The sequence below is a fragment of the Athene noctua genome, chromosome 6 (assembly GCF_965140245.1).
Source record: "Athene noctua chromosome 6, bAthNoc1.hap1.1, whole genome shotgun sequence".
NCBI lineage: Eukaryota > Metazoa > Chordata > Aves > Strigiformes > Strigidae > Athene > Athene noctua.
The window spans coordinates 52,102,504-52,122,778 of NC_134042.1; the positions used below are offsets into that span (position 1 = coordinate 52,102,504).

The 20,275-nt window shown below is 45.3% G+C and overlaps 1 protein-coding gene across 1 annotated transcript in view; it reads right to left on the bottom strand.

The window, feature by feature from the left end:
* The window catches only part of TOGARAM1 (TOG array regulator of axonemal microtubules 1), a 44,872-nt gene that overhangs the window by 17,970 nt on the left and 6,627 nt on the right, over positions 1-20,275 (bottom strand). The window contains exons 2-8 of the mRNA XM_074909193.1: positions 13,426-13,582; positions 12,006-12,140; positions 9,663-9,959; positions 7,388-7,653; positions 5,249-5,466; positions 3,137-3,237; positions 428-589 (exon numbers count right to left, since the gene is read on the bottom strand). Of these exons, the coding sequence (XP_074765294.1) occupies positions 428-589; positions 3,137-3,237; positions 5,249-5,466; positions 7,388-7,653; positions 9,663-9,959; positions 12,006-12,140; positions 13,426-13,582 (1,336 nt within the window). The remainder of the gene's footprint in view (positions 1-427; positions 590-3,136; positions 3,238-5,248; positions 5,467-7,387; positions 7,654-9,662; positions 9,960-12,005; positions 12,141-13,425; positions 13,583-20,275) is intronic.

Below are 20,275 nucleotides of genomic sequence, written 5' to 3' on the forward strand. Positions count from 1 at the left end.
GTATTGTGCACACAATTCTGATATAGGGAACAGTAGCTCCTAGGATGCATTAAAATGGCACAGTTAAAACTGAAACGTAAAGTATAATGGTTTAAGTTCCTTAATTTTACCAGTGAACAACAGAGTAATTTAAAACCAAAATTTTAAAGCTGCTCATTTATTCAGACTGAGATATATAACAACTCAGTCCTTCTCTCATGCCATGTATTATCGCTTGACTTTTAATTTTAATTTAATTGGCAGTCTAATTTCAGTTAATGTCAGAAAAAAACCCCAACTTGTTAGCATTAGTATAAAGACTAGAAAAGAGGAAACCACACTGAACACCTTGAAAAGCATTGTCTGTAAAACCTGTTTTACAGAAGGCTACAGACAGCCTCAGTTTTTGCCATAAATGAGAGCTCACATGAACAGCAAATTCACAAACCTTTTGAATGCTTAAAATTTCTTTGATGTTCCATATCTTGACTTTTAAAAGCAGTACGTGACACTTGTCCTTGCTTCGTGCCCTCATAATCTCCACAGCTGTTGCCGCAGTTCAATCGTTGGCCAACTACACCAACATGAGACGTCGCCTTATCATCAAATGCTAGCCATGAAAAGGAAAAAAATTAAATATTAAGAAAAGAATAGAAATAGTTTTTCCTGTGTACTGCAGGATTCTCAAATAGTCACATTTTCAGAGACCCTCAGACTGGCTTCACGCCTTTGGTATGAGCATTTTTGCCTACTGAGCATTTCAACAACAACGCTCAGGCCCTGTTCATTTTTCACAGGCAAAGGCTTTCATCTCCAGATAAACCCAGATGTGAAAATCTAACCCAAAGATTGAAAAAATATTTTTTAGTTTAAAGGCTTTCAAAGATGAACAACTGAACACTAAGTAATTCAACACTAGAAGCCAAATTATGTCAACTAGGTGAAAACAGTAAAACACTAGTTAAAACCCAAGGAATGTTTCTATTTATGTACCCTAGAAGTTGTAAAAACACATTTTTATGTTTGTTGAGACAATTTGTAAAAACAGGCCTGTCCCCCTCATCTGAGCAGGACGTGCCAATGTTATAATTACAGACAATAGAAACTGAGCATTTTTATGCCTGCAAAATGTTCTCAATACAGAATCCCAGAATCGGTTGGAAAAGCCCCTGCAGCTCCTCCAGCCCAGCCATGACCCTCCCCCTGACCGTTCCCAACTCCCCCAGATCCCTCAGCGCTGGCTCAGCCCGACTCTTCAACCCCCCCAGGGATCCCGGGGACTCCCCCCTGCCCTGGGCAGCCCATTCCAACGCCCAACAGCCCCTTCTGCACAGAAATCCTTCCTCAGAGCCAGCCTGACCCTGCCCTGGGCAGCTTGAGGCCATTCCCTCGGGGCCTGGCGCTGGGGCCTTGGCTCCAGAGACTCATCCCCCCTCTCTGCCCCCTCCTGGCAGGGAGTTGCAGAGGGCCAGGAGGTCTCCCCTCAGCCTCCTCTGCTCCAGACTGAACCCCCCCAGTTCCCCCAGCCGCTCCCCAGCAGACCTGTGCTCCAGACCCTGCCCCAGCTCCGTTGCCCTTCTCTGGCCACGCTCGAGTCATTCAATGGCCTTTTTGGGGTGAGGGGCCCAAAGCTGAACCCAGGAATCGAGGGGCGGCCTCCCCAGTGCCGAGCCCAGGGCTCAGATCCCTTCCCTGTCCCTGCTGGCCACGCCAGTGCTGACACAAGCCAGGAACTTGGTTGGTTTCGGTTAAAAAAAGAAAACAACACTAATTACTCCAGGAATCCTTCAAAGGATAATTTCTGCTTTTCCAAATGACAGAAGTCTTTTCACCATCTACGCACTCTTACTGCACCCTCCATCCATTCCACGGGACTGAGCCCAGACATAACTGCAGGGGTTGACAGGCACCACCAAGGTGATGGAACCACGGCAGCGCCAGCGCCCGGAGGGACACGGGCCCGACCCCAGGGTGCTGCCAGGGCTCCCCCACAGCACCCTGCTCCATCGCCTTCCCCCTCCCACTCCCACCGGCCCCACGCTCTGCACCGGGGACCCAACCCATCCCAGTGAAACCGAGGCCTGTACCAAACCCCTTACAAACACTTCTCCTGTTCTGATATTCACAAGTTCTCCACGTTCAAGTGTGGAAATGGGGAGTTTACTGGATTTGAGCCATGCAATGGGCCGAGCCTGGTCAGCAGCAGCAGCAGAGGACTCTCCTTTCCCCGTTAGTGCTCTGCATTCAGGCTGATTAACTGGCTCAATAAGCAAAATAGATGTGCTGCTCGTTATTTTACACTGAAGGTCAACTTCTCACAGAAGATCTTTTCGTATAACGAACACAAAACCATTAACCTCAACAGGTATTGCTGCCTATGTGCAGTGTGTGCTCTCTGACTTATGCTGCTACTTGAAAAAACAATTTGCTGATTTATCCTGAGAAGAGTGGCCTTAGCTGAAATGAGGAGCAATAGCTCCAATTTCTGAAAAAAGATGATCAGTCTCATTAGCAACTACTGGTTTTTGAATGTGATGGCCTTGCAAATTCAGGGCCGTAAGATGCCCTCCCATCCTAACTAAATTTTGCAAACTTTTTTGGAAAAAATTCATAGCTGCTGTGGCTGCAGTAGGGTGCAAGGGAACAGTCTTTGGGAAGAGAGGTCAGAAATGAGCTGTGGACCACCTCGCTCCGTTGCTTTCCTCCATTCAGTGGAATCAAAAGCGATTAAACATAAATAACCATAAACAATCAGTTCCTGCCCATCACAGAAATCTGCAGGCACCTGTGCTTCACTGTAAGTGTGAAACAGCACAGCATCACTTAACTTCCATTCACTACCAGAAAATTAACTGCTGGCAACGCTCCGACCCTTCCTACTCTCACCCAGTCGGCGTCCAATGACTCTTCACCCACTATGGCCCTGAATTTTGAAGAGCACATACTCACAGGTGGCATTTGCATCCTGACACAGGAAGGCAGAAACCCCGGAGTGCCCCCTCCCCTGCAGTACCACGGTGTGACCTCAGCTTGCCCACACAGCACCGAGCAATCATCCGTCTGTGAGTGCTGAAGGGGCACGAGCTCATCCAACAGACCCAGCAAGTTCTGTCCCATCAGTGAAGCAAGGTGTGTATTGAGAAGCACAGTGAAATACCTGTGCTGGAGTGAAGTTCTGCCACGTTTGGGTCCCTGTTTCTTGCTGAAGATAACCTCACAGGCTGTGATTTGCTGCCAAGTAGCGGGAAGGTGTCCGACCTGTTAAAATATAAACCCAGTGTTTATAGGTGCAGTTCTACACACCAGTCAGAGCCCAGATAAATGACATTTTGTAGCCAAGACAACAACAGATTTCAGTTTCTCCTCCCCAGTGTACCTGGTGGACAAATACTTCAAGTACACTTCCACAAATGTTCACACTGAGAGGAAAGAGAAAATTCATTCAGTAGAAATGTTTTGATGAGCAGGTGCATTATGAAGAACACCGTGAAGACAACTCTTAAGAATAAAGTTTAGACTAGGACTAAATTTAGCCTGCATTCGAAAAGCTAAGGAATCGTTTGGCCTAGGGACTGACAATGTTGGTTCCGATCTGGGAGAGAATGGTAAATGAGTGCCCAAATCCACTGACATTTCACTTCCAGAAATGAGCCGGTTTCAGCTCAGCGCCTGGCAGACAGACCTTCACCAGGAAAATGCCCTTATCTACAGGACAATCTCGAGGTTTCTTTTTTAAAATGATGCATTTGGCTATTAAAGACGAGGGAACCCAGGGCCCTGGGCTGGAAAATATTGTAAGAGCCACGGGGAAATGGCAGGTGATCCGCTCTCTGCCAGGACTGAAATACCCACAACGAGAAGACTTGAAGATCCTGAGGAAAGCCCATGTGCTAATACCGGTATCAAGCTCCCATTTCTCACTGTAGTTTATCAGTAGATAAACTGGTCCTTCTAAAAATAAATACACAGAACAAACCTACATCCTTGGCGCCCAATTTTGTGAACAGACAATGCCAATTTCCCATGCTGCAACCCAGCACCCAAACTGAACTCTCTGATGTTTTTATGAGCATTCCAAGACTTTCAATGTCTTCTGGGATATGTTTTGTCACTTCTACAAATTCAGTCTTACTGCCAGATGCCCCCTCTCTTCCGTGACAGTTCAGAATTCCTGTGCCTGTGAATCCTGTGAAACATTAAGCTTGTGTCTCACTGAGTAAGGGAAATGGCATGTTGTACAGAATGTGTCAAAACCTTACTTGGAAGAATATTACACACAGAGGTTTACAGTCTTGACTTTTTAGGTATTCTGGCATCTTAATGTGTTATTTTAAAGATTATTCTTAAAACTGTGATTCAGCAGTAATGCAGACAGGGAAGATATGTACACAGAAATCAGTTCTGAGACTGCACAACTGTGATTCATTCCACTCTCCCCCTGTCCCAGAAACCTTTCTTTTGTATAGTCCCTCTCTTTCTTCCGATTCTGTTAATACAGCTGGATGCCAGTTATATAAAGATGCATTTAGTCCACACAAAACCAGAACATGTCTTCAGATCAGAGCTACAAGCAGCTTTATCATGGGCTTCAGAAGCAGAAAAGGAGATTCTGTGCTGCAAAATTCCTCAAAAACTTTCTTATTTCCTTAGAATATGAAATAGTTTATACTCCTCATAACCAATGGGGCCACTGCTCTTTACAATCAGAGCAGCATGTGTCATCACACAATTTCTTTTTGGAAGAGCTCTGTGAAGGCATTTTAAATTAACAATAGTCTGTCAGTAATACAGTGGAAACATTCTGTGATTCGCAGTAATAAGAAACATCTACACTGTCCTCCTCTTACCACAAAAACCCAACCCATTCCTTCTTCAATTTCCAGGCTATAATAAGCAAACCTTATTCTTTCTCTTAACTCATTCTCCTTCTTACTCGTTTGTTTGGCTATGGTTCACATACCTTCTAAGGCAGGCTAAAGTCTTAATAAAATATTTACTACCCCTGGCAGTACTTCCCTGCACTGTGTTCCTATGGCTGCACCAGGGAACTCTTCCAAATTAAAAGCCAGCACAAACTTGAATAATATAATTAAGCAGCCACTGCACAAAGCAAAGTATTTTTAGTGAGGAAAACAATTCACAGATAAAAATCAAGCAATCTTACTTAAAAAAGAGACATTACAGATTTCGCCCCCTTTAATATTTAACTAACAGCCGCGGAGGCTGTGTGTGAGCATCCCAAAGCCGAGGTACCAGGAGCCCCACTCACGTTATTCTCCTCCTCCGGGGGGCGGCGGGCAGGGGTGAGCTCAGCGACTCCCGGCTGCCGACTCTGCCTTGGCTGGGGGAGCCGGCCTGGGAGGGGGAGTCCACGCACAGATCAAGTTTAAGAGCAGAATCGGGACTTTCAAGGTCTGAAATGCTGCTGCTTAGCTTTGCCCTTTTCTTAGCCGCGCTGTTTCGTAGAGATCTAAGTGAGTTCTGCATCTAAACAGGATTGGAAACAAAATAACAGGTTTTATTGGTTCTTTGGGAAAAAAGCTTCTGTAAGAAAAGAAAGTGTGTTTCCAGGTGTTCAGTTCAGGGGAGTTCAGTGCACACGACTCCGTTGGGCAACCAGAGTGACCACTGACATAGGTTACGCAGGATTACAACAACCTTTTTCACAGAATCACAGAACCATCTCGGTTGGAAAAGACCTTGAAGATCACCCATTTCATGGTAACTTTACTTCACAATTATCCTGCAAGTAAATACCAATTCACAGCCACAGAGTATCCCAGCTTCATGTCACAAAACACAAGAACCGACTCCTGCAAAAATACCTCAGCTGCTCCCGTCTTTTTTCAGAGGCCACAGGGAGTGTTTGATGGCTGCGAGCACACCCAACCAGGGCCTCAGGCTTTTCACAACACAAACCTGCAAAATGTGCCGAGGTGAATCCTGAGAACTGTGCCTAGCAGAGCTCCTGCTCAAATAAGCAGGAAAATCTATAATCACTAGAGCTTCGTGCTACTGTGTATTCTCTCCTCTTTTTGCTGAATATATTTGATGTAAAAATACATTCTTCCTCTGTCTGTTTGCCACCTCGAGTTACTTTCAGCAGCGAGTAGAGGATGGAAGATAAAGACAGGGAGGCAAAGCCGTTAAGCCCTACTGCAACTGCTCTCAGATCCACAGGGACTAAAGACAGGCCTTGAGATTCAAACAGTTCCTGTGAACTGTGACAGAAATAAGGACGTGTTGGATGGGATGACGTGGGGAAGATCATACCAAATCCAACCACACGTGACTCCCACACTTCTCAGGTAATCAGTGTCACAGGGTTTCAGTTTGTACTGACGAGGACACTGCAGGCGCAGTTCCACCTCCCACCACCCCTGGAAATAACCCAGCAGGCCTCTGCAGTATCTTCCTCTGACCTAGACTGGGACAGCTAGTCGCTATTTCTCAAACATCAGAGTCCTGAGCAACAGAGTGGTGGGATCCTTCGGCACGCCCTGGGCACAGGGGTCAGCACGCTCACAGGCTCCCCGACACGGGGACCTCGGTGGACAAAGTATTTCACAGAACAGAGAAGGGAGATGCTGGAATAAGTCTGTCCGACGAGTCTCACGGGTCATGCAAGGGATAGATTTTGAAAGGTGTTAAATATTTCAAATATTCTCTAATACTCGCATGGCACACTGAATGCACATCACCACCCTAAATGATTATGAGTGGATTTGCACGTACAGGAGGGATGCTGAGCTGATTACGAGTGGATTTGCATGTACAGGAGGGATGCTGAGCGGCCAAGCCTAAAGCCAAACGTGTCCGTGCCACGTCGAAGCGCTGCAGGTGACAGCACGTTCACCCAGCTTCACCTCAGTCTGCCTCATTCTACTCCGTGGAAACAAGATGAATGCTGGGGGAGCTGGGATGCGCTGCGAGGGTCCCGGGGACAGTCTGCTCCAGCAAAGGCAGGGGCTGAGGAAACTCCTGGGCTGAGCCAGACAAAACGTCATCAGGGAAGTTACTCGTTATTTCAGACCCTTTGCTGTAACTAGAGAGAGGGTTATTACTTAAATCTGGCATGAAATTTAAAATGAAGTCAAGATAATGAGAAGCTGTATGAAGGCTCACAGTTCTGCCTTGGTACTACAATAACCAAAAACATTACAGCTTTGGCTCTGAGAAAAACAAGGGGGATTAAGATGTCTGGAACAGACTTGAGGATCATGCTCCAGAATCAGTATTTATCGCTTTACTTCGTTTCTGCCCAGTGGAATGTCACTGAAGGCCTGCTGCACTGATGACAGAGTCACAACATGTAAGTCAGAAACATTATTTTCTGGCTCTTGTTTAGAAATAAAAAGCTGACACTGCATCAGCTGCTGAAAACGAGTTTTGTCATATTTAAACCAACCTCTTCTGGGTCCACTTCCTCGCCATCAACATTTAGCTCTGACAGATCAGCTGCAAGCTTCCTGTCCACTTCATTCAGCCACAGCTCCTCGCTCTCTTCGTTTCTCCACCTCATCACGTTTAATTCAATCTTATCGGGCAGCAGGCTGGCGAGGCGGGGTATGGGGGGCACGGGTCTGGTGCCGTTCAGGCCCCCGCGGGAGGCCGGGTGTCTCACCAGGGTGGGTTTCAGCTGCAGAGGAGAATGTTTCTCCTGTAAATTGTCCCCTGGAGAAGACAGGAGCAGAGGTCAGTTCTCTGGAGGGGTGGCAGGAACACAGCACTCACCAGAATAAACGTCACAGCTCATTTTTATGTCACAGCAGAAAGTTCCTTTTACAATCAAGTGGGTGATAAAAAACAGACTTACACACGCAATTTTAATTACTGTTATAAATATATGATTATAAATTCAAAGACATTTTGTTTAATTAATTTGAATAGAACCAGTAAGAACATAAAAATAGCTGCAGTGAGTCAGACAAAGGCCCAACACTAAAGAGTATCCACTCAGGCGTTAGGAACTGCCTCGGTCAGAGGTTTGACCTGCGCTGACCCACCGTCCTGGCACACACTTCCACTTCCTTTATCAATAAATTCTTGCTTTTGGCATCTTCAGCAGCCTGCAGTAGCCAGATCCACAATGAGCATTAAAAAAGTATTTATATTTAGGACCTGCTGTCACCAAACCCCTTCCTGAGGTCCCTCACGTACACACGTATGCACCAGTTCATGGGTATAAATATACTCACACATAACACACACACAGAGGGAACTAAGTTTCTCAAATGAACAAGCAGACACTGATTCCCTATCTAAGTTTATTTTTATACCATTCATAATTTGAAAAATTTTCAGTATTAATTCTCCAACATCGATTTTCCCAATGCACCAAACCCTCAGTCCTGAATACTTACTTATGCACATTTTTTGATATTTAATTTTCATTAGGATCATTACCAGACTTGCCTCTGTGAATGGTATTTTCTATAACTCCCTGGCTCTACCTTTCCCATCTCCTGCATTTCAAGTGCTGTTACCAATCTCTTCTACTTTTAGTGTCTCCTCCCTTTAAAAAAATAGATTAGTGTTTCACGCAGGTGCAAACCAAGATATACTTAGTATCTTTAAAAAGTAATTAACTTTCTCAATTAAGAAGAAAAGGCTAGTGCCAGAACAAGCTCTCCTGTAAGCTGCTGTAACAACAATAAAGTAACTTCAAAGAAACAAACAAAAAAAAATGCATATAGACGATATACAGAAAATCAGCAAGTGATGAACGCGCATCTACAAGATTCCGGGGACAGGTGACTTCCAAAGAATTAATTTAGAGATTTTCTACATACGTACAAAAGTATGGGTCTTGAAAAAGATGAAATTTAAAACAGATTTCTTTAAATCAATGCAAAATTTCACATGGAAACTGTTACTCTGCTTACAGAAGGTGTGCCTCCTGAGTGGTCAGGCATCAGTTGAAGCTAAACAGATACTAAAGCTATTTTTAACTTAAAATAAGATTGTCTTTAGGAAGTGTTTGAAAGAAAGCAGCTAAATTGTTTAAGCGAGGTAATCAAAGAAATTTAAAACTATCTCAGCTTAACCAAAGCGTGCCTGAGGTGTCAAAGCCAGAGGAAGCCCAACCCCAGACAGCAGTCTCTGCCGTCAGGTGTCCCTCAGTCGGGGTGAAACCAGCACCAACTCCCCCCGTCAGAGACACAGCTGCGTGCCACCAGGTTTGGAAGGGCTATTCTGAGCCTGGGAAGTTCAACACGCCAGTGTCCAAAGGCAAATAAAGAGGCAAAAAGCCAAAATGCAATGAAAAATATTTTCTTGCACATGTATTAATGAGATTATTAAAAGTAACAGCTATTTCCGTATTGGCTTTCTTTAAAAGTGCTGGGCTTTGGGGTTTGGTTTTGCTTCAGTTGGAAGGCAGCCTTTGCACTGATGTTACTGACAAGAAAAGCAGGGCTGCTGCACGTTCTGCTTTATCTCACGTAATGTGAAGACAAAAGGAGCAAAACACGCCAATATTTCAAACTACCAAAACACAAAGACTTCACTTTTTAACATTAGCCTCCAGTGATGTGAGCAGCCCTTGGAAGCCCAAGCCCCTCAGGTTTCTAACTGCAGCTGGAGCGTTGCACAATTCCCCACAGCAGGTTTCCTGAGCCCTGCTCGAGCCACTCAAAAAGCAAACCTGAAATCTGGTTTCCCTGTACCGATGACATTCCTACCTGTATTGTCTCCTGACTTCTGGCCCAGAGGCTGCTTCAGTGAAGCAGGCTTAGGCAGTCCTTCGAAGCTTTTAAGGGGCCAGGAGTTTGAGAAGTTCATGGTGTTATCTTGTGACTTCTGTGGAGAGTCAGCTGGAGAGGAGCTGTGCTTTGGGCTGGTCCTGGGTGACGACAGAGGGTAAGACGGCAGGATGAAGGTGCCCTGGCTCGCGTTAGGACCTTGGAAGGACATCACATGCTCTGCTTGATTGCAAAAACTTCTCTGGGTCTTGCCGGAAAAATTTAGGCTGGCAGAAACTGAGCAGAGAAAAAGAGAATTAGACTTGTGGTAATTATCCTCTTTGACAGCTCTTATAATAATAATAATAATAATAATAATTTACAATGAAATAATACACCATCTAGACAGTCAAAACCTGGAGGTCAGCATTTCACCCCAGCAAACAGACAAATCCGGTAACTTCACTTTGCAAATTGCATTGTCCCTCAAAACATCAATTTCCCTTTCTCTGCATTTGATCAAATGAGTTTAACCTACTTTGCACTCATGTTTTGAAGAAGTATATTTGAAAAAACAAATGATGCAAGTACATTGAACATGACTCTGCTGCTTGCTGCTCCATATTCCAATCCTGCACAGCATAAAATTTGCAAACACCACTCTCAAAACTCTGTGATACGTAAGTACAAATAAAGCACAAATGTTGTAAGTTCTATTTCCTTTTAAAAAACAAACAAACAAACAAAAAATCCCAAAGTTAATTTTTTCCGGAAGCCAGTAGGTCAAAAATGGACAGATAAGTGCAGGTTTGGAACTAGACTGTTTTAATTGTTTCCGAGGAAAAGCAGATGCGTGTTCCCTGCACGCACTCAAGCTTTTAACCATGCCAGTGAAGAGGAGAAGTTTTAACAAAGTTCCTGGAGGCTCTGGAAGGATGGTTGTGTGCTGGGCCACCTCAGCAACCCTGCTAAGAGAACAGCACCCCAGACAATTCCACCAGCACAACCAGCAGAACCGGGAGCACAGCCCGGAGCGAGGAGAAGCAACAGTGAGAGTCAGGCTTGGAGAACCCATTAATCATCTGTGTCACTCCAAAAAAAAACATTCATTGTGCCTTTTCTTATAGCACAAAAAATCCCTTTACAGATCAGATGCCTCCAAGGTCTCTCTCCTGCTCCTGGTGCTTTCCAAGAGTGCAGCATCCCAGCACTCCCCGGGTATCGCGGGGCAGCAAAACTGAGACAGCTACATCAGGTGTGGGTTGTACTACTGGAGAAAGGCTCAAGGAACAATAATATCTGGCACAAAAATTGTCAGGGAAATATCTGGCAGGGAAATAAATCAGCAAGCGTGAGCAAAGTGCCTGACAGCCTTCTGAAGACCGAGGCTAAGAGAACGCTGACTTTGTAGTTAGAGAGGCAAAAAGAGAAGAGGAAATGTCTCCTTTCTTCCCACAGGCATGAGAAAAACACAGTATCTAGAGCCCGTAAGCGGCCAGAAGTAAGCAACGTTTCTCCGTATCTTGCAAAAAGGCTGTCAGCTCTATCCCTTGTCCAACACACCTGGACCACTCAAAGCAGCTCAGCCCACAGATTTGCCATCGTTACCACTTATTCCTCCGGACGGAGTTCAGTCCTTACTAAGTGTACATCTGGCATTTTTATTATTATCACCACTGATGAGCAGACAAGTTTCTGTGTGTCCTGATCCACCCCAGGCTCCAGCTCTAGGGCTAAGGGCACTCAGCCAAACCCCTAGGCTCCCTTTTGAAGGCAGCAGCAAAGGCTGCCTGACACAGCAGCACCCTGGCTCCCTGTCCCACAAAAGCTGTACGGAGAGCACCACAAATGAAAGCAGCGCTATGAGAATTAAAAGCTCTACCTGCACCAACGTCTCCGGGGCACACCCAGGTCCCTCCCAAGGGGCCGGTGAGCGCAGTGGGAAGGAGCAGCCTGTGCCTCCCCCTGCACCTGCTCCTGCCCAGACACCTCGCACACCACCAAAAGGGCCTCTGAACCAGTCCCGGAGGGCAAGGCTCAGCCTGGGCCTTGCTGTTAAGGCTGATCTGACCTACACCGATTCTAAAACCCAATTTTTTTCCCAAAGCAGTTCAGATTGTGTCACCGCAGCGCTTTTTACACAGCACCTGGCATAGTCAGATACCAAAGGTGTGGGTCGCACATTAATCACCACAAATGAAGAGCACGAGACAGGAGGGAGGCACCAACACGTCTGAAGAGGGACTGAACAACGCTTTAGTGACAGCTTTTATTTCTCAAGGCAGCATAAAGACATTTTCAAGGTAACATGCACTGACTTAGGATAAGTTAGAGTCCATATACCTTTGTCTTGCTGACAGTTATTTAATCCTAAAAATTGTAAATCAGAATCCACACTACCACTCTTCCCATGTGTCTGTGTGTGTCCAAGTGTTCCACATTTCCCTGAAATTTGCGGCTGATGAGAGCCCATAGCACCTTTCAAAAGAAAAACACAAATAACTAGATAAATACTTAACATATGGTATTCAACAAAAAATATACAGTAATATTTCATAGTGAATTAAGACTCTCTGTTTAAATTTCAGTGTAAAATATAGCTCCTTTCAAAGTATTTAGTTCAAGAGTTTCTAAGCAACCTCATAATGCTGTTCATAGGCACAAAGTGGAAAATGCCTGGCTGTTCTTCGGGGGCACTTTTCCAACTGAGAGCTGTCAGGGGGGCAAAAGAAAAACCCAGCACAATCCCCTCTTTGAATAGATGACAATAAAGGGAAGGCAACACCTTAAAAGCCCCAAACTCCGTGAGTTTCTTCAGAGCGACGTCACTCAGGGCACACAGGGAGTGACCTTGGCATGCCACGCGTGCCGGCGCTCCTCAGAAAGAGCCAGAACACAACCCACTGCCAAGTGAAGTGAATTCATCAGGCCTGGTCTTGCCCAGCCTTTTCACGTGCCTTTTGGCCATGAAAATACAAATCACTGAGTCTACGTCGCTAGTGTAAATTAAGCGGAGCGCTATACCTATAATCTTTTACAGACCTGGTTTTCAAAACCACGGTATTTTTCACCCTTTAAAACAATCTTTAGAGCTCGCTCTTCGGGGAGTTGTCTACACTAGCTGCTTATACAAAGTAAAAAGAGAAAAATATGCAAACTTGGAATAGATCTGCACGGATCTGCTCTCCTGAACAGCCTGCCACACCTAATTATGATCTTCCCAACCCTGCCCCCACTACCAGATAACTCTTGACAGTATTCCTGCTCAAAAGTCAGTAAAATTCTGTGCCTCCTTTTAACTTTCTGCTTCATCTGCAATTCATATTGTGTTTTACAGTGGGAAAGAATGTTGGCTGGATGACTCTGTTGCTGATCCACGTGGTACTTCCTTTCCCTAATCCTGAACAAGAATGCTCAACATTTCAGGGATGTCCCCGGTCCTTTTGTTCAACACACCTGTTCACACAACCACACTACTTCTGTTTGGTCTTGCTGTCTGAAAAAATAAGCTGATCTATAAACTATGTTGGTTCTATCTAGACTAGTGAAAATCAGAGCATGTAGGGCAGGACTGGAAGACAGCAGTGGAGGCTCTGAGGGGGTGCACACTTCTCCAGGAGCAGTAAATGAAAATAAATAACAAAAGAAATCAAATCATCAACAAATGATAAATCATGCCCATGAAGCTACAAATTTAAGTGTAGGTTCTTCTAAATCTGTTTCGTAAATGGCAGATCAAACACTTTTCTGTATTAATACTTACCGGCACAAACAGAAGAATGCTCAGAGATAAAATCTACACTATTCTGAAATAAATTCCTTGAAGCTCTTTTTCTACTAAAAAATAACTCATCACTGACTGGTACTCCTTGAGAGGGCCTTAACCTTGGAGAATGAAGAAAATCATTGGATGTAGAGAACTGTAGGAAAAAGGAAAATAAAGAAACATTCATGTGTGTGAAAAGAACGCGCAACCCTTTTCCGTGCAAACAGCACAATTAACCGCGTAACTTTGTCAGCTAGACCCCACCGCAGCCCAGACCTGTCTCTCTTTACAATAAAGCCACACAAGTCACTGTTTAAGATGACAGAATTGATGGAAAATAAAGGGTTTTCTTCCCTGTCACTGGGACAATGAAAAGCGAGAGAGTGAGTGCATGAGCCCTATCTTTCACCCACGGAAGCAAATGGGATTCAGCGTGCACATACCCACAGATAACTGAACAAAGAGAGCAAAAAAGCAGAAAACGGTCCACAAAACAAAAAGCAGATGCCAAGAACGGTGACAGTGGGCCAGAGCAGAAGGTCCCGGGTGAGGCCATCCTGGCGCCAGGAGGGAGCTGCCCTGGGTACACGCGGCCCAGCACTGGGGGACGGGGCCCAAAAAGGCACCGCAAGGGGCACCCAAGGGCAGACGCCGCCCGGGCTCCCGCTGCCTTCTTGCCCAGTGCCCCAGTGCCTGGCCACAGGGGTGACCCCCGAGCCCCAAGAGGTGTCCCCAGGCCCCAGCACCAACCCAGGGCCGTCATCCTCATCCTCCCGCGGCCACCCCCAGTGGGCAACGGCCTAAACCCAAAGCACTGCCTGAGCTTTAAAGAAAACTAATCCTGTATTCCAACATTAAAGAGTCTCACTGAACCCTTTATTAAAAGATTATAAGAGATTAAGCCTTTCGCTGTCGTGAAACCAAGCGTTAAGTTTGCTGAAGCGTGACCAGGTCAGCAGTTCAAAAATTCAGATTGTTCACAGAAAATAAAAAAAAAAAACACAAAAACACACCCAAACTTGTGAAAAGTTTTTTAAAACATGAAAATTTAGCACTGAGCACCATGGCTCGTCAATACAAACCGCCAAGATTTCTGTTGTCAATAAAAGGCAGTTGATTTTTAAATACAAAACATTTTGAGGGAAGTTTTCATTTCCCAACTACCCAATACTTCAAGTACTTCAAGCATTAGAAAGCATTTTAGCTGGTTGCCAGGTCTTACTCTAATGCTGGTTGACACTATTCACACAGAGGGGAAAAAAACCCCAACAAAACAAAGTGGTAGAGAAATGCACAAGTAGTCAATTTTACAAATTAAACATTTTGAATGATGAACAAGAAGCTATGGAAGCGTTTAAACAGACGGGCGCTACCTGAGCTGTGAAAAAAGCATGTGTCAGATTTAGTCTAAAAGCTGGACCTGGCAATATCCGCCCCCTGTAATGAGAACCGGTTGTAGGTAAAGGAAAAATCTGAATAACACAAATACTTAGCAAAGAAAACTTCATGTTTTAAATAAAGGTTTCTTGCTTTCTGGTTTGATTAGTAAAATTAGTAATTTAAATCATTTCTAGGCTGTATTAACTCTGCTCTCCCCTTTCACAGACAAGGCTCCACACAGGGGTCAGAAGTCTGAACAGAAATGGAAATATTTATTCAGTATTGGAAAGAACATCATGTTAAGCCTAAAAGCCTCCCTTACTCAATACAGGGGTTGTGTGAACGGCGAATTTGTAGTCTAACACATACACAGTACGTTCATTTATAAAAATACGTATTTTTTAACTTCACTGAAAAATCTCAGTTTACCAGAAAGATGGATTCTCCAACAGGGAACTTCACAAAAACTGTTGCAATATGAATCCTGTGGTTCTCCCCTCGTCTGTAAGTCAATAATGTGCCCAGGTCCCAGCCTGGCCCACCCAACAGAGCACCCAGGGGCCGCAGAGCCTGCAGCACCGCCGGCTCCAGCTCTGCCCAACGCTCCCAACTCCGGTTTGGAAGGTCAATGTCTGGCTCAAATAAACAGCAGCTAAATGCTCTGATTCAGTATCTGGGGGCGGTTTAATTTGGTATTGTAACGGAGTTTCACAAAAGCATCACAAAATAAAGCACAGACAAAACTTGAAGCAGCGCAGTTGTGAGATGGGTAGCTGGCCTGTGGCACAGGCTAATTGTTTTTAAATCATTATAACATTTATTTGTCACACAGTATCTTAAAAATAGAATTGTTTATGACTACGGAATATACTCAGAAGTTAGTAATTTCAACAAAACCTTCAGGTCCCTTCCAAGAAGATTCACAACACATCAGCAAGATACACATACAAGCCAAGAGAAATCTAACGTCCACATCCTACCCACGAGAATCCTCTTCAAAAATTAAACTTCGCAATTAAACTTTTAAATTATGTATTTCTAATCCTCCTCCCTCTAAGACTGTCCTCACCTTAAAAACGAAACAAATAACTCACACACGGTACCTGTTAGCAGTAAATAAGTAAGTGAAGCCGCAATTTGCCTGTATTTCCATTTAGTGCTTTAAACCCCCCCCAGCCCCCAAAGGGCTGTGAGCCTGCCAGGGCTCACAGCTACCTGCACACGGGCTCCTGAATGAAACAGCTTCCCTGTTCCTGAGAGGAGTTTTGCGGGTCAAAAAAAAGGCAAAAATTTTGTCTTTACTTACAAAAATGCACGTTCCAGTTTACTGTTACGCACTGCATTTCACAGGCACCAAGATCAGCAGGTGTGATTTGAAGTCATCCACGTAACAAGGCAAAAGTCTCGAGTCTGAAGCATTTTAAGCAAACCCACCAAAATGCTGAAAAGCTTCAAACTTTACATAAGATCTTCCTCCCCAAAAGCCAGTGTGAATATGGACTTTTTAATCGGCCTTCAGGGATTAGACTCTCATTTGAAATATTCGCGGAAAACTGCTTAAAGCATTCGCCTGTGAGGGAAGAACTAAGAAGCCTCGATACAGAATGGATCAGCCTGAATCCCGTTTTTAAGGGAAGATGGCAGAAGGAATCCAGCAGCCATGAAATGATTTAGTAAGACCAGAGCAGGAAATAGGAAGCTTTACAGAGATAAGAACCGAGTTCTGATTGCTGGATGCAGAGCAAGAACAATGACTGAAATCACAGAAGTAGTACTGACCTAAATCCCAGGAGCAGTACTGATAACACTCAGAGCTACGCTGACTTTTTATCACCCGGGTACCCTGGGGGACACCGGGTTTACTTTACCCATGGGAAAAAAGATCATCAGCCAAATGGGCAAACTGGTTTGTTCCAGGTTATTACAAGTCGAGATAAAAGAGGAGATGAGAACTCGGCATTCCTGCTTCTGCAATCAGCTGGCTAGAAAACATCATTTTCAACTGATGTATCCTTCAGTCCGCAAATGTTACTTGTACAACTTGCTCACACCCCATTTTTCCATACGGACAAAGCAACATATACAGAGGGAGCAAATTACACCACAGTGATGTGATTGTACAACTTTGCTCAGTTGTTCCAATCCCAGCTACAGGAATAAAAACTGTCTGCTTTCTTGTATGAAAATTATAATGACAGCGATTATAAACTGGGTAAACATAGGCACGCAGGGCAGTGGGGAATAAATGCAAACCTAAAGCTGCCAGATTTTTCATAGGAGTAGATGACAGATCCTGGCAAAGGGATTTCTCAAAAGGTTTCAGGCTTGTTTCAATTCCACTAGTATTACCAGTGTCGGAAAATATTTGAATCCGTCCATCAAAAGAAAGATTAACCTGGTTGCCAAAGCGCAGCCCTTGCGAGTGACCCATCACTGGGGGATGCCCCGTTCCTACACCCCCCTCCCAGCGGCACTGGGTGGGACAAAAGATCCTCCTCATCAAACACCCAGCAGCCATCAGCAACGTGCCCCCAGGGAAGAGATCAGCAGCACAAATATATAATGGTATCTCCCCAAAACACTCTCCCAGCCTCCAGAAAGACCAGGGCTCACGTCCCAGAGACTGCCACCTCAACTCAGGACGACAGGAGAGCTTTAGCACAGACAGGTCAACCTCCAAGTCCCTTTAATCCTCCTTATCACGGGGGAAAACTGAGTATTTGTTTCATAAAACTGATTTCACAGATCATTTGAACACTCACCAAGGTCTCCATAAAGTCCAGTTGTTAAGTTCCTTGGTTATCAGATCAGCATGTAAACAGAGCAGAATTCCACACACACTGCCAAACAATGCAGTTACGTGAAACTGCGCCTAGCTCGTGCGCTTTGTAACGTGGCCTAAAAGTTGAGTAAAACCTACAAATGCTCCTGCTTCTCCCCCAAAAGGCTCTGCTTTCAACAGCAGGAACAGGGACTTGCAGCATATAGGTTTCACAGGGGAAAAACGGTAAGGTAACACTTGTCCTGCAGTAATTGCTAGGCATGTCATGTTTTACATAGAGCACACTCAGTTTTCTGGGTAAACACGGGCAGGCTTAGCTGCCAAAAGCTCGGTGAGGAGCTCCCAGCACACTGTTAGCTGATTTTGTGCTTGTGTGTCACATTTCAGCAGGGCAGCGGAGCTAGTAGGGGCTACAGAAAAAGTAGCATTTAGATTTTCAAAATGTGCTTTTAGTACCCCAAAGTGCACAGTGCTTTTGTTCTGATAGCTTCTTTACGTTGGAACTACAGAAGATGAGAGTTACAAATGGAACGGGGGATTGCTAGCTCAGTGTTCTTAAACTTATTTGTGTGACCCCTCATGGACGGCACAAGATGGGAAGCCCCTGGAGAACACAATGTTTCCTCACAGCAGGCTTATTTCAATCACTGAACACCAGCACCCAAAAAGATCAGTAGAGCATGTCAAGTCCTAAAGAAAACGACAGAAGCATTTATTTCGGAATAGGATCTGACCTGGTTCAGACTGGAATTGTTTACCCTGTCCAAGGCTAATCCCAAGGAGCGGGGAGCAGATAAAGTGCATCAGTATCCCCAGAAAGAGACCGCTCACTTCAGCGACTCCAGAGAACTTCATCCACAGGATTTACAGATCACACACTGAACAGCGCGAGCCAGGCTCTGTCAGCTCAGGATTAGAAACAAACGGGACCTTACTGAGGTACAAAGGAAAATATTCATGGGGTTATAGACGTTGTTACCATCCTGCACTGTCAAGTATCTCCTATCTCTAGCAAAGTTCCTCCGATGCTGTTATAAGGCTCCTGTAAGCATCTACTTCAGTGTAAAACTGCAGGTAGTTAAGAACGAAGTTACCGTTTTATTAATTTAGCTGGAAACCAGAGAAGCTTCAGCCTACTGATGCAAGCTGAGTGGTGACAGCAGCTACCTCTGTCCCCGGTAAGGAGGAGGAGGTCAGGCTACTCAAACTCAGCTTTAGAAGAGGGTGAGTCAAAGGCAGAGTCTGTCCTGTAGCTCTGGCAGATGTGTGCAGCTGCCAAGCACGGGAAGCACAGAAGCACAGACAATTACACTTCAGTTGATAAACTCAGGTTTGGCTTTCAGGAAGCAAACTGGTAAGTTGAGGTACTACAAACAGCTGTTAAGCCAGAACTCTTCAGTTTCACTGAAGGACAAAATTATGCACTTTAACCATGTTGTCGGAAATAAGACCCATAGATTCAGTAAAGCCTGGCATAAATGCTTTATTTGAGGACCTTTCCAAGGGGCGTGTGCTATATACCCCCACAAGGGGCACATTTTGTAAGGGCACCTCAAGGCAGAACACTGCTGAGCTCTGTCACCAGTGTCAACTCCCTCTTCAGCAAAGCTCTGTGCCCACGGGACTTCCTCCAAATCAGCCACAGCATCAGGGCAAGGCGGCTCCTCGGGGGACCAAAGAGCCCTGCTGCACTCCCTGCTTCTCCCCGGGCCTTTGATGGCACTCACTGGCTCCAAAAGAGGCACCTGGAGGAACAGGGTTGCTGAGAACGGCCCTGCAGGGTTTACTGCAGTAAAGTACAGTCATGTTTCATTCCACTCTCATGAGGAGGGAGAAGACTCCTTTCCAAGCGCAGTGTTTCAGCCCCGAACGGGACCCCAGATAATCGCAAAGGTTCTGTGAACCCCTCAGGTTAAATCAAGGTGAAATGACACCAAATGACTGGTTAAAATGTTTTACTTGCAGTAGAAACAACTTAAACTTGGAAAAGGATAATAAGTGATGTGGTGGAGGAGGAGAGGAGGAGGAGAGGAGGAGGAGGAGGGAACCTGGATCACCACCCCAGGTTCCAGCATTGTCTCAGGTCTGATAATCTTGAGTGGTGGGTGCACACTCAGCAAAGTTTTCTGTCATCTTTTAAGTTCATTTTATCAGGTGATTTGCATACTAGACTAAGAGAGGCGGGTGTTCCACAAACTCATTTCCAAGAGTATGCGTTGAGGAGGAATCGAGTGCACCAACCCCCTAGTCCAATTGAGTCAGTGCTCACCATCTCCCCCTGCCACCTTCTCTTCCACTCCCACAGATTTTTGCTGACTCCCTGCTGCTTGGGCAGTCATCCCGCTCCTGGAGCTTCTGGGGCAGGACGCTCCCCTCTTATCAGTCCTTATCACCTGTGAAGGCAACAGCAAGGCCTGCATGGTGTCTGGTTACACCACAGGGCCACAAAGTATTGGGCTGACACAATGGAGCCAGTGATTAGCAGGGGCATGATGAGGAACACTGGGTTCCACTCAGTCCGTGTCTCCCCACTTTGAGGCTCGTCTCAGGAGTCTGTCAATGCAGCCACAGGGGAGCGGGGGGTGCACGCTCCCACACACTCCCACTTCCTTGGGGGACATTCCTTAGACTAATCACAAAGGCTGCAGCTTGTCCTTGAGGTTTCCCGTGTCAATGAATGTTTGA